Consider the following 14,667-nt stretch of genomic DNA (forward strand, 5'->3'; position numbering starts at 1 on the left):
GGCTGGATTTGAACTCAGGTACTCCTGACTCCAGGGCCGGTGCTCTATCCACTGCGCCATCTAGCTGCCCCGGTAATAACTTTTAAAAATTTAACTGTTTAATTTTCTGGCTCAAGAAGCTATAATAAATAATAACTTAGTTTCATATCCAAATAACTCAGCCTAGGGATTAGCCTAGATCCCTACATTCAAAGAATGGGATCTCTCTTCTGCTCCAGCCCCACTCTTCAACTTGGAAAAGGGTAGATACATGGGTCTAAATTCAGGTAAACATCCAGTCGTCTTGTGAAGATGATGGCTACAGACCCACCTAAGTCTTGTCCCATCACTTAAAGCAAGCACAACCCCACTTTTCACTTCACCTTGCCATTCCAAGCTATTTTCATAAAAGTTCTTCTCTCACAGGCAAATTTCTAAAAGTGAAAGTCTACCTCCAGTTCCTGCTCATATCTCAATCTCTTCCAATCCCAATTCCAACTCCCTCTTTTAACTGAAATCACTCTACAACATCACCACTGATCTCTCAGCTACTAAATCTGATGACCTTTTGTCAGGTCTTATTCTACTTGAATTTTCTGTATTTTTTTTATTTTGTTGACGCCCTGCCCCCACCCCATTGCCCCTTAACACTGTCTCCTTTTGCTTCCATGATGCTGCTCTCTCCTGGTTTCCCCCCAATTTATCTAATTGGTCCTTCTCTCTTTCCTTTACTGGATAATCATCCATGTCTTGTCTCATAACCATGAGTACCCTTTAAGCTCTATTCTGGGCCTTTTCCCCACTTTTCTCTCTATTTTTTTGGTGATCTCATTAGCTTCTATGGGTTCAAGCTATGATTTCTATGCTCATATCGCCTCAAACTATATACCTAGTACTATTCTTTTTCCTGACTTTTAGTTGCTTGACTAAACACTGACCTCAGTAAGTACAAAATAAAACTTATTATTATCTTACTCTCTAAGCACTCTCTTCCTCAATGTTTCCCTAGCACTAACCTTCAAGTCACCCAGGTTTGCAACCTTGGAGCCATTCTTAACTATTTGGTCTCCCTCACCATTCATATCTAATCTGTTGCTGCATCCTGTCAATCTTACCTCCATGGCATCCCTGGCATCTATTCCCTTCTCTTCATCCACGTGGCCACCAACCTAGTTTAGACTATTATAATATCCTCCCCCCTGCTTCAGTATATTCCCTTTCAAATTCATCCTCCACACTGCTGCTAAAATAATCTTCCCAAGTTATGGGTTTGGCCATGTAACTCATATAACTCTACCTTTAAGCCAAAATGATCTACTAGCTGTTCCCTATATTTAGCATTCTATCTCTAGCCTCTATGCATTCCCACAAACATAAGCCATGCTCTAAAGCCTAGCTCCTGCCTTATCTTTGCCTCCTGGAATCCCTCACTTCATTCCAGGCTCAGCTAAGGTACCACCTCTAACCCAAAGTTTTCTTTTCTTCTTCAAAATACTTTGTCTTTACTTATAAATATATATGCTGTGTCCCCCAGTAGAATGCAAGCTCATAGAGGGTAGGGATTTTTTGTATTTATGTTTTTATATGTGAATAATCTGCATGACGATGTGCTTGGGTAGAAAATTTTTCATAGGAAGAGTCCTTTACACCACAAAAACATCACAGATCCAGATCCTGCCTGCTCTGACTGGAAAAAAAGTGGTGAAAACATAACTTTGTTTTATTCTAAGGTGGATGCTTTCTTCCATTCTCAAGTTTTTGGCTTTTTGTAAACTGGAAAAAACTAAAAGTTAGCAATTTTTTAAAAAGTCCAATAGCTTGTTGCTTGATTTATAACAAAAGCAAAATAAAAGTCTAAAATAAATTTAATTCATAAATATTGTACCTTTGAATTTCATATACTAAAGGATCACTTTATCAGCAAACCAAGATATAAAAAATAAATTTTATTTTTGTAAGCTATCAACATGACTTTGGATATGTGGTGTGATAAATAGGTATAGTTTGTATGCTCCATTTTTACTAAAATTTCCATTCATACCATCATGGCCACATTACCCCTCTAATAATACCAATCCCAAAAGAGTATTTTTCATAGAAAATTTTACATCACTCCAAGGGGCAGTTGAAGGGAACAGACCTGGGGCAGGCCAGGGACTCTAAAAAGCCAGAAGTTAGTATAAGTGTACCTGGTACCCTGGGTTAGGAAAGAGGAGGCAGGAGACTTATGAAAGAAATTAAATAGAAAATTAGCTTAATTTGAGATTTTGCTGAGAATCCTGGTTGAAGGTATCATGAATCTATAATTTGCAGAAGCCTTAGCTAAGATACCACAATTATCAACTGATGCATTTATTAAGCACCTACTATATGCCAGGTATTGTAGATACAAATACAAAGAATGAAACTACCTTCACTACTTTGAAAGGCTAAAAAGCTCAGCTTCCTCCAGTTCTATTAAGACTCCCCAGGGGCAGCTAGGTGGCACAGTGGATAGAGCACCGGCCCTGGAGTCAGGAGGACCTGAGTTCAAATCAGGCCTCAGACACTTAACACTTACTAGCTGTGTGACCCTGGGCAAGTCACTTAACCCCAATTGCCTCACTAAAAAAAAAAAAAAGACTCCCCAGTCAAGCCTGATATGGTTTTCTCCAATCTAATAATGCCTTTCCAGTTCAGCCCAAGAATTTCTAGTCTTCTCACTACTGAAGAAAAAAATGGAGAAAGAAAAGACAAAAGGGAGGATATAGAAGAAGAAAATGAATGGAGGAAGGGGAAAGGAAAGGAGTAAACATTTATATAGCACCTACTATATGCCAGGCACTGTGCCAAACATTTTTACAAATACAATCTCACATACGCCTAACTAGAAGGGCACAAGTACATCAAATTCCTGTTGTGGTTTGACAGTATTCTCCCTGAATCTCTCTCTCAGCTTCTTCCTTCCCCCTCTTTATTTGGTGGGGATCTTCAGAAGGTACCCCTTGTGAATGGCAAGGAGGGAGAGAAGAAAAAAGGTAGGGAGAGAAAGAGAGGAGGAGGGGAGGAAAACAAAGAGAAGAAGAGAAAGAGAAAGAAGAGAATAGAGAATGGAAAAGGGTTCAAGACAGAGCCTTGAAGGGCAGTCAGGACATGATTATCCAATAAAAGAAACATTGGAGGAAAACTAGAGAAAACAGTGTCATGGAAGCCAAAGGAGAAGATAGTATCCAAGAGGGAAGGAGCTATGGTTTTCCCAACAAGCCACCCTTCGTCAACTTCTTGCTATTCTTCATACTGGACACTCCATCTCCTGACTCAGCATTTTTACTAGGTGTCCTCCATGCCCGGAATTCTCTCTCTCCTCATCTCTGCCTCCTGGCTTCTTTTAAATCTTAACTAAAATTCTACCTTCTTCAAGAAGCCTTTCCCAGTCCTCCTTAATATTAGTGCCTTCCCTCTAATATCATGTCTGATTTATCATCTTATTTCTCCATAGTTATTTACGTGTTGTCTTCCCTTATTAGAATGTGAGCACCATTAGAGCAGGGGCTGTTTTTGCCTTTCTTTGCCTCCCCAGACAATGCCTGGAACATAGACACTTAATAAATGCTTAATGACTTATACTGGTTTTACATAAATCCTCTTTCTGTGCTCTTCTTTGTATAAGTAAATGCTCATACTTATTGGTGTTAGTCAAGTTCAGAATAATGAAAAACAAAAAAATGTTTTTCAAAATCAAAGAATCAAAAATATTGTAGAGGAGGCTTTTGTTCAGATACAGTTTTGGATTAGATAAGCTCTGAGGTCCTTTCTATCACTAAGGTTTTATAATTCTATGTACTACAAGTCTTTTAGTCCAATCCTTTGTATGGGATGAGATGAGATGAATCTAATCTACGCCATCCCTAAGAAGTTCCACGTAGTTTCCACTTAAATACCTTAAGTTACCCACAAAAAGTTGACAGAACCAATATAAACCATATAATTACTTAGATTCAGACTCTTCAATTCTTCAATATAATTTCCTATACAATAGCAACCATCCTTGGGATTAAAGAGCAGGGAGAATGAATGTTATTAGAGCCCTTAGCAGTGCTTCTCATGTTTTTAGTATAAAGTAAAATCAATAGCTCTATCATATTCACTTGTCTGGAATCCCACTTTATCCTTACAAGGAAAGTGAAGACAAAGCAATATCATCGAAATAACAGGAACAATTTGTAATTTGAGATCTCAAGGTCTTGTTGGGGATTTAGGTGCCTGAATTTCTCAGATAATAATGAGAAAATCAATTAATCAATAAAGCATTTAAACAAGATAGCACAGTAGTCATGCTGGTTTGGTTGGTACATTTAAGAAGCAGATACTGAAAGGTAACTTTTTTCTACCTTCTAAACCCATTTTGCATGTCTATTAAATAGGAGAGAAATATTTTTCACTGCACTTATTCTCTGCATACTAAGACACAACAGCAAGGAGAAAAGAAAAGCATATTGGAATTAAAAGTAAAAGAAGGAATAGAACTCTAACTACTCTCACCAGTCTTAGATGCCAAGGAAACTATGGTAACCGGCACTTGAAGGGGTAGTGGATTAAGGAACCATAGCAGGCCCCTGGACTTGGCACTGGGGCCAATTAACACTATTCTTTCAGTTGTGTTCCAATTCATCTCTTTGACCAACTGGTCAGACTCTGAACCATGTGAAACCTGTCAGCAGTTGCCTCAAGAAGTCTAGTCTGATGCCCTGGCGACTGAGAGTCCCTCATAAGGCTTCTATGAAGTCCTCTGGAGAAGTGGTGGTGTAAAATCTAACAGAAATATATCCCAGAAGGCCCTCATTAACTAAGAAAACCACAAATTAACCTTATCTATGTTTTACTGTATTTGTTTTGATTTTGTTAAATATTTTTCAGTTATATTTTAATCTGGTTCTGGAGGCACTCAGGAGTTTTGTAGGCTCTAACTTGGCTCTAGACCAGTTCTAGTCTGCATTAAAAAAATGGATCAACTCTTGGCTGTGGACCCCATGGGATCACTTGGATCCAAATGTGCATTTCTGAGGTACCTTGAAATAACTGTACTTTTTGATGGATGTCCACTTTTTTGAATAAATGTATGATGACTATCCCATCCTAATTCCCAGGCTGCTTAGGGTCTAGCAATAGAAATCAGGGAACTTAAGTCTTATAAGAAAGGTGAGAAAGTACAGGCTGTGTTTGGACCAAAGATAGGACTAGAAGGAACCCAGATTGAGGGGCCCCTTGAACACCAGGCTAAGGAGAATGGATTTTATTTAGTATGCAATAGATGAATTTTGAATGTTTTGTGACAGGGAAGTACTACAGTCAGAGCTGGAAAATGGATCTGGCAGCAGTGTTTAATATGGTTTTGGGCAGAGGAGAAAGTGGAGACAAATATTAATTCAGAAGCATTATAGTAATCTAGGAAAGAGGTAATGAGGATATAAGAATCTGAACTAGGGTGGAAGCATTGATAATGGAAAAAAGGGAAGGAGGCAGAAGACATTCTGGATATGGAATCAACCAGGATTCTATTGGTCATAGGTAGACTGCCAAAGGAAAAAGGGCACAGGAGTAAATGGAGGCTCTAGAGATTTCAAACCTATATCAATTAAAGGATAGTACTGCCATTAATAAAATTAGAGATACTGGGAAGAATAACATTAGCAGTAGCAGGTTGGGGGATAAACAGCTAACAATAATAATAATGAATAGTATTTATATACAGCTTAAAAGTTTTACAAAGTACTTCATAAACATTTAATTTTATGCTCACTAGAATGCTGCAGTTATTATTATTATACCCACTTTGCAGATGAGGAAACTGAGGCAGACAAGTGGTCAAATGCCTTGCCTAGGATCACACTGGCTATTAAGTGTCTGATTTGAACTCAAGTCTTTTGATTCCAGGTCCAGTGCTCTATCCACAGCAATGCTTAGTTGCCATATCATTAAAAGATAAGGCTCAAATAAGGTTTTGGATATGATAACCTTGAGTTTTGTTATTAATACATTTTATTAAAGTGATAGGTGTTTTTTTTCATATATTGACCAAACTCTACGTTCTTGGTATAATTCTAACTTGGTCTTTTTAATATATTGCTGTAGCCTTTTATTTAACATCTTAGTATCATACTATTAGTTTTTAATGGGTTTTTAAAAATCTGCTTTGTCTGATCCTGGTTTAGGTAATAATACAAAATTTGTATAATAGAAGGAATTTGGTAGGATTCCTTCTTTTCCTATTTTTGTAAACACTTCACGTAATATTGGAATTAATTATTCTTTGAAGGTTTGAAACTTCTCCAGGTCAGGTTTTGTTTTTTTCTCTTTGGGAGTTCATTTATAAATTACTTATTTTTCTGATATGTTATCAAATAATCTATTTCTTATTCTGTTCAGAAGAGCTTTATATTTTGTGATTATCATCCAGTTTGTCAAAGTTATCAGTTTCTGGACATATAACTAGGCAAAATAGCTCTTGATAGTTTCCATTATTTCATTTTCAATTATTATAAAATATCCTTTTTCAGTTTTTGATATAATTTGGTTTTCTCCATATTTCCACTAATTTTTTATGAACCAAATGACAAAAAATTAGAATTAACATATACAAACACAAGAGTACTGTATATGAAAACATGAATCTCTATTGCATATCCCTTGCTTTTTAAAAAAATATGTATATAAGTCTAGCATGTTCTTTTCAAACTGTCTTGCTTGTATGTACTTCTTTTATGGGCTGTCTTTTGGGGGTTTTTTTGTTGTTGTTTGTTTGTTGTTGTTTTTTGTGGGGCAGTGGGGGTTAAGTGACTTGCCCAGGGTCACACAGCTAGTAAGTGTCAAGTGTCTGGGGTTGGATTTGAACTCAGGTCCTCCTGAATCTAGGGCCAGTGCTCTATCCACTGCACCACCCAGCTGCCCCTGGGATGTCTTTTGTACTCTGTGCATTTAAACAATTTTCAATAGTCCTCTTTTTTGTTCCTTTAGTCTCTTTTTTCTTCACCACTACTACTTCCCCTCCCATCCAAACTGTCCCACCATTAAAACAGGAGGGGAATAAAGAACCTTGTAACAAATAAGTATAACCAACCAAAACATACCCACACAGTGGCCATATGTCTAAAAATGCTTGTCTCCTGCACATTAAGTCCATTACCTCTGTGTCAAGAAATGAATGACATGCTTTATCATAGGTCTTCTGGAGCAAAGGTTAGATGTTGCTTTGATCAGAATTGTTTAGTCTTCTAAAGTTGTTTTTCTTTACAATGGTCTTGTCATTGTATGCATTATTCTTCTTATTCTGCTCACTTCATATCAGTTCATACTTCCTTATATATGCTGAAATTGTCTCTTTTGTTATTTCATGTAGTTCAATGATATTATATTACAGTCATATGGCATAATTTTTAAGCCATTCTCTAATTGATAGGCAACCCCATTTTAATTCTCCTATTCCTGATAAAGAAGTTTGTTATGTGTGTAATTAATCTCAGCATTATCCTCCCCTTTGCCACTCCTCGGGTCTCTATGTATTCCTACCTTTTTTCTTATTGAATTTGATGTATTTCTACAGGCCCTTCCAATTTCTCAAATAGGATCACCTTTCTAGGTTTTTCTTGTAGAATATAGAAGTGTTTGCATTTGAGAGTTCCTATCCAAATCTAGTTTTATCACTAGGGATGCTTGCACATCCTCTATACCATTAAAGGTCTATCCTCGCCTCCCTTCCCTCCCCTCCTCCCCCCCCCCCCCCCCCCGCGCTGCCGATGATTATTTTCAGCTTTGTAGAGTAGGTTATTTTTAGTTATAAGCCTATATATATTTTGCCTTTTAGAATGTTATTCCAAGATTTCTCTTTACAATAGAAACTGCCAGTTTTTATATGATCCTACTATGTTTCTTTGGTACTGGAACACTTTCTTTTAGACTCATTTTCTTTGATATGAAAAGCTTAGGATTTTGTTTCTGACTCTCCTGAGACTTCTTTTTTTGGTTTCTTTCAGGAGGCAATCAATGGATTTTTCTTCTAATTTCACTTTGCTCTCTGCTTCTACTAGATTGGGGGTAGTTTTCATTTATGATTTCTTGTAATATGGTATCCAATTTAAAAAAAATATGGTTTTCACAGAGCATAAAGATTCTCAAATTATTTCTCCTCATTTTTAAGGCAGTTATATTTGATAGCCAATACCTTGTATTTTCTTCTGTTTTTTCAATCTCTTGATTTTATTTCAATATTTCTTAATATCTCATATATTTATTGATTTGTTTGGTTTATTATAATTTTCAGGGAGTCTATTATTTGAGTAAAGTTTACCACTTTACCTTCTAAGCTATTTATTTTCTTCTTAATTATTTTTCTCTCCGAGCTTCTTTTTCCTTTTCCCTTTTTTTTTTAAATCACTTGCTTCATTTCTTCTAGATAATCATATAGACTTTGTGGAAAAATCCACTTTTTCCTCTGAGTCTTTATTTGTAATTGTTATGAAATTACTTTCTCTTTTTGGATTGGATTTGGGGGATCTCTGAGTCTATTTTAATTCTTTAGAATGGTCTCTACTTTGTTTTATTGATCTTGCCAGCTTCATTTCTTGACTTAGGGCTTTGTGACAGGGCCAGGCCTTGCTCCCTGCTATGAGGTGGATGGTTCCATTTTCTCTCAACATAGGTCTCTTGGATTCCTGTGCTGACCTCCACTTCCCAGGATTAGGAACCCTCTCCCTCTTTCCCATCTCTCCCTCTACCCACCAGATCTTGAAAGTTTAGAGGGCTGGATCTTCAGGGCCCTCTATGGTGGTATTAGGACAGAGTACCAGGGATCCTAGAGCCCCTGGACCTGGTGTGTCCCAGTCTAAATGCTGAGGTACCAGCACTGGTACCAGTCCATACTGTGGGCCTTCTCTCCCAGGATTTCAAGGACAGCCCTCCATTCTTACAGGCTTAAGATACAGAGACTTGCAGGCTACAAGTGTTTCCCCACCTCTCTGGTCACACTGGAAAGATTCTAGCTTGTTTACCTCAGCTAATACTGGCTTTTCTCAGAAGCCCCTTTTCTAATGCCTGTGGAATTCTGGCTAATGTTTTATGCCATTCTGGGGTAGATGAAGTAAATTACTATAGTTTTTATTCTATTTCTTAGTCATTTCATTTACTGTGATTTTTAGATTTTTTTTTCCTGGAGTAGGTATATGGGATCTGGGCAATTTATCTCTGTTAGGCAGCCATCTTGGCCAGAAGTCCTACTCTCTCATTTAAAAAAAAAATAGTCCTCTTATTTTATTATTTATTTTTTAAATTAATTTTGTTAATTCCTTTTTTGATTTCGGAATTTTTAATTTGGTTTCTGGTTGCAATTTTTAAAAGTATTGATATTTATGCATTCTCTTTAAGAATAAATTTTATTGATATCTTTTGTTTTTTTTAATCACTGCAGTTTCTTCCAGTGTCTTCACTTCCTCCATCACAGAAAACAATCCCATATAACAACATCTTTTAAATGGAGAAAAAGAAAATGAGGAAGAAGAGACAAATCAGCAAAGCCAATCAATATAAATTTTAAAACTTTGAAAATATATGAAATGTACCACAACCATGGACATCCTACCTCTGTAAAGGAGTCAGGTGGGTTTGTCTTCCTTATTCTTTCAAGCTATACTTGTTCTTTGCAATTTGGCCATATTCTCTCTCTCTCTCTCTCTCTCTCTCTCTCTCTCTCTCTCTCTCTCTCTCTCTCTCTCTCTCTCTCTCTCTCTCTTTTTTTGGCAGGGCAATGAGGGTTAAGTGACTTGCCCAGAGTCACACAGCTAGCAAGTATCAAGTGTCTCAGGCTGGATTTGAACTCAGGTCCTCCTGAATCCAGGGATGGTGCTTTATCCACTGTGCCACCTAGCTGCCCCCCATATTCACTTTTGATTGTCTTGTGGTTGTATTTTCCATTCACTACATTGTTATAGTCACTGTGTATTTATTATTGACTTGGCTCTGTTTAGTCTATTCTGTATTAGGTTGTGTAAATCATTCCATGCGTCTCTGTATTTATCACATCTATCATTTCTTACAGCACAGTAAGATAACATTATTTTCACAATTTGTTTAACATTCCCCGATCAATGGGCATCTAGTTTGTTTTCAATTCTTTTTTTTTTCTTTTTAGCAAGGCAATTGGGGTTAAGTGACTTGCCCAGGGTCACACAGCTAGTAAGTGTTAAGTTTCTGAGGCCAGATTTGAACTCAGGTACTCCTGACTCCAGGGCTGGTGCTCTATCCACTGCACCACCTAGCTGCCCCTTGTTTCCAATTCTTTGCTACCACAAATAACGCTGCTATAAATATTTTGGTATATATGGGGACTTTCTTCTTATCAATGATTCCAGAATCTCTGGGTCAAAGGATATAGTCATTTTAGTTAATTTATTTGCAGAATTCCAAATTGCTTTCCAAAATGGTTGTTCTGATTCGTAGCTCCACTAACAATGCACCAGAGTACCTCTCTTCCCATGACTCTTGTATTATTGACTATTCCCATCTTTTGTCATCTTTGCCAATTTGCAAGTTATGAGGTGAAACTTCAGTCATCCATGCAATCTTTTTTTTGGGGGGGCAATGAGGGTTAAATGACTTGCCCGGGGTTACACAGCTAGCAAGTGTCAAGTGCCTGAGGCTGGATTTGAACCCAGGGACTCCTGATCCAAGGCCGGTGCTTTATCCACTGCACCACCTAGATGCCCCCCATCTGTGTGTTTTTGTTTTGTTTTGTTTTGGGGTATTTTTGGTGAAGCAATTGGGGTTAAGTGACTTGCCCAGGGTCACACAGCTAGTAAATGTCAAGTGTCTGAGGCTGGATTTGAACTCAGGTCCTCCTGACCCCAGGGCCGGTGCTCTATCCACTGCACCACCTAGCTGCCCCCAAAAGCCTTATATTTTTATATTAGCCTCTACATTCTTCTTTTAGAACCTTCACTGTATTCATAATCATCTAAGAAAACTGTTAAACATTCTCAAACTTTGCAAACAATATTCCCTTGACCTTGATTTAACTGAAACATGACCTCTTACTTTCTTCTAAATCCTCTGCAACCTGGCTTTTGACTTCTATTCAAATGAAACAGCCCTCTCCAAAGGTACTGATGATGTCTAGATTGCAGAAGCTAATGGCCTTTTTCCCAATCCTCACCTTTCCTTTCCCCTCTGCAGCATTCAGCAGCAATGGCTGCCTTTTCCTCCTGGATATTCTTTCCTTTCTAGGTTTTTGTGACATGGTTCTCTCATGATCCTATATATCCAGACAACCCTTCTCAGTCTTCTTTTGCTGCTTCTTCATCCACATCACACCATGGGCCGTGGGTGTCCCTCATGATTTGGTCCTAGGACTGCTGCTTATTTTTCAAGAAGCAAAGTATACTATACTTTCTCCCTTGGTGATCTCTTTTGGCTCCCATGGAGTCAATTATCATCTCTATGCTGATGATTCCAGATCTACACATGCAGGGAGCTGGGTCATACAGCGGACATAGTGGTAGGTCTGGAGTTAGGAAGACTTGAGTTCAAATCTAGCCTCAGACATTTATGATCTATGTGATTCTTCAATTTCCTCATCTATAAATCAAGGATAATAATAGAGCTTACCTCTTAGAGTAGTTAGGAGGATAAAATGAAATATTGGTAAAGTGCTTAGTACAGTGCATGGATTATAGTGGATGCTTAATAAATGTTTATTTATTCCCTTGCCTCCCTCCCTCCTGAGCAAATATCATCAACTATCTCTTGGACATCTGTCCTATAAGCATCTAAAACTCAACACGTCCCCAAAAGAATTCATTATTTTCTCCCCAAATACTCTTTCTCTGAACTTTCCTATTGCCATGAAGGACATCAACATCCTTCTAATAATCTAGGCCTGTACCTTGAGTATTATTCTTGACTCCTCACTTTCACTTGCCCCACATATCCAAATGGTTGTCAAATATCGTCATCTCTACCTTCACCATACCTCTCACATACATATCAACTTTCACAGCCAGCACTGTAGTTCAGGTCCTCATCATCTCTTTCCTGAACTATTACTGAATAGTGTAATACTTAGCCTTTCTGTCTCACCTCTTTCACCCACTCCAATCCATCCTTCACGCATCTATAAAAATGATTTTACTAAGCATAGGTGTGACCCTGTCACTTTCCTGTTCAGTGAGCACTAGTGATTCCCTGTTACCTCTAATCTTTTCACAACGTGGCCACGTCCTACATTTCTAGTACACATTGATCCCCTCCATGCACCCAATGATCCTCAAAGATGCTGCTCCATTTTCCATTTCTGTGTCTGCTTTGGCTGTCCCACATGTCTCCAATACTCTGCTCCATCACCCCTTCCACCTTTTGGTTTTCTGAGCTTCCTTCAAGACTCAGCTCGATGGCAGCTAGGCGGCACAGTGGATAAAGCACTGGCCCTGGATTCAGGAGGACCTGAGTTCAAATCTGACCTCAGACTCTTGATGCTTACTAGCTGTATGACCCTGGACAAGTCACTTAACCCTCATTGCCCCACAAAAAACAAACAAACAAAAGAACAACAACAACAACAACAACAACAAAAGACTCAGCTTGAGTCCTGACCTGAATGCTAGAAGTCTTTCCCATGTATGTAGCTGAGTATTTACCTGTGTCTCCCCCATTAGAATGCATGCTCCTCAAGGTCAAGGTGTTTTTTCCCTTTTCTTTATATCACCAACCCTTAGTAAAGTTCTAGGCATCACAGTAAGAACTTACTAGATGCCTGTTGTCTGATTATTAACCTGTTTTCCTCTTTTAAGATAGGTCACAGATCAGTTAGAAACCTCATTTCCCCCCTACAATACAACTATTCAACAACCAAAGATATATATATAGAAACAGAAAATCACAGACTTAGAGCCTTCAAGGCCACACATTTGTAACTGTCATCTGGCTCCACAAATTGTGTGCATTTCCTCCAGAAACTGCAATTTTCCAGCCATACAAATACCAAGAAAAGCAATTATAGTGTACAACTAGATTAACATTACTATGGGAGCAAAATATTATTATCAGGCTTTTGACTAGACAAAGGTAATGACATTTTTTACTTTAATCAGGCCTCAAGGGTACATTCTAATTAACAATGTGAGCAAATCCGTATTACTCACTTCAGTTTCTGTCCTGTTCCTTGCATATGAATAAATACTACCATACTATTTATGGTAGAATACATGCCTTGAACAAAACACTGGTAACAGATTTGCACTAAACTATTCACATTTACCTGTTTCTCCCTCTTATCAACAGAATTCATCCACAAGACAGCTGGTTAGGGGTCCAATCTGTGGCCAAACACAGTCCAAGCCTTTATAGGAAGTGAACTCCTGACCCCATTAACTCCATCCTTTAAGCAACTGAAGCACACTAGCCACAGACAGAATGGAGCCAATAATCTTCCCTGACTATCCCACAACATATGTATAAACAATATGCAGCTCTCAGGTCCTTGCCACTTACATAACACAGCTGGACAGTGCCCTCAACTGAACAAATGAACCAAATAATTTGCACTTATGCATACTGTCAGCAGTTCTATATCACTCATCTAGCACAACATGCACAAAACAACCTGTATCATAATAAATTAAAAACACAGAAGTGTGATGAACCATTTCAGTAAGGGAAGATTCCCCCCTCCCCATTACTATTAAATTAGACAGCTAAATATATTCCTCAAAAGGCACTAAAATTAGATTTATGTGACACCATGACCAACAATGAATACCATCAAAGTTACAATGCCTAGATACTGAGGTTAAAATAGAGAGAACAAAGAAAGTCCACGAACAAGGAAAATGAATGCTTACCTGGTAATCTGGTTTGGTAAAATAATCTAAAGAGGAGATATGGTCCAGAAAGATGCTGAATTCTGTAGGGAGATGTTTCAACATAAGTCTGTGGTCATATCTCTCCTTAATAGAACCCACTTGCTCCTAGGGAAATGATGAAAGAAGAAACCAAAGTCAATTTCTCTAATCAATTACACACTCAGAGCCTCTCTGATATTCTCAAGGGTATATACTATGGATTAAGACCGTACATAGATAATTAAAGGCAAGGTAAGACTAGGGATCTTTATCACATTAACATACTCTGCTTTAAAAAAAATTACAATGCAGAACCAAAAGGTCAAATTCTTTTGCATGCCTTGTAGACACAATAATGCTGCCTGCACCACTACAATAGTTCTGCACCAGGTGAATTAATAGCTTTCAAGAAGAAAGAGTAGAAATCACCTTAAATCTGGACTAATTTCCCCTATCAACATAGAAAGAAGTTTCTATGCTTTCATGGCTCTCATTTCAAACAATATCATAATCGAATAAGGCAAATGAGCTGTTTAGAAATCAAACAACAAAGGAGGACAGCAAATATAAGAGCTAATGGTTCAAAGGGAAAGCTAGAAATCAACTCAGATGAATTAGTTGCATATGAAGCGATATTTGTTCTACATACACTCATTTTAAAAATCATCATATGAACCCCAATATCAACTCATCTTAGAGGGATGATATTGGAAAATAGTGAAACTCTCCCCAGCTTTTAATGAATTGAGTCTATTTTTCAGAAAGATGCTTACCTGGGAGAAAAATTACCTCTCTTTCCACCCAACAATCAACATAATGTCTAAAT

The 14,667-nt window shown here is 37.8% G+C and overlaps 1 protein-coding gene across 1 annotated transcript in view; it reads right to left on the reverse strand.

Annotated features, from left to right (window-relative positions):
- Positions 1–14,667, reverse strand: part of TTBK2 (tau tubulin kinase 2) — a 218,316-nt gene that overhangs the window by 62,343 nt on the left and 141,306 nt on the right. Inside the window, exon 9 of the mRNA XM_043983478.1 lies at positions 13,842–13,967. Coding sequence (XP_043839413.1) covers positions 13,842–13,967 — 126 coding nt within the window. The remainder of the gene's footprint in view (positions 1–13,841; positions 13,968–14,667) is intronic.

Source organism: Dromiciops gliroides, chromosome 2, assembly GCF_019393635.1.
Source record: "Dromiciops gliroides isolate mDroGli1 chromosome 2, mDroGli1.pri, whole genome shotgun sequence".
Lineage (NCBI taxonomy): Eukaryota > Metazoa > Chordata > Mammalia > Microbiotheria > Microbiotheriidae > Dromiciops > Dromiciops gliroides.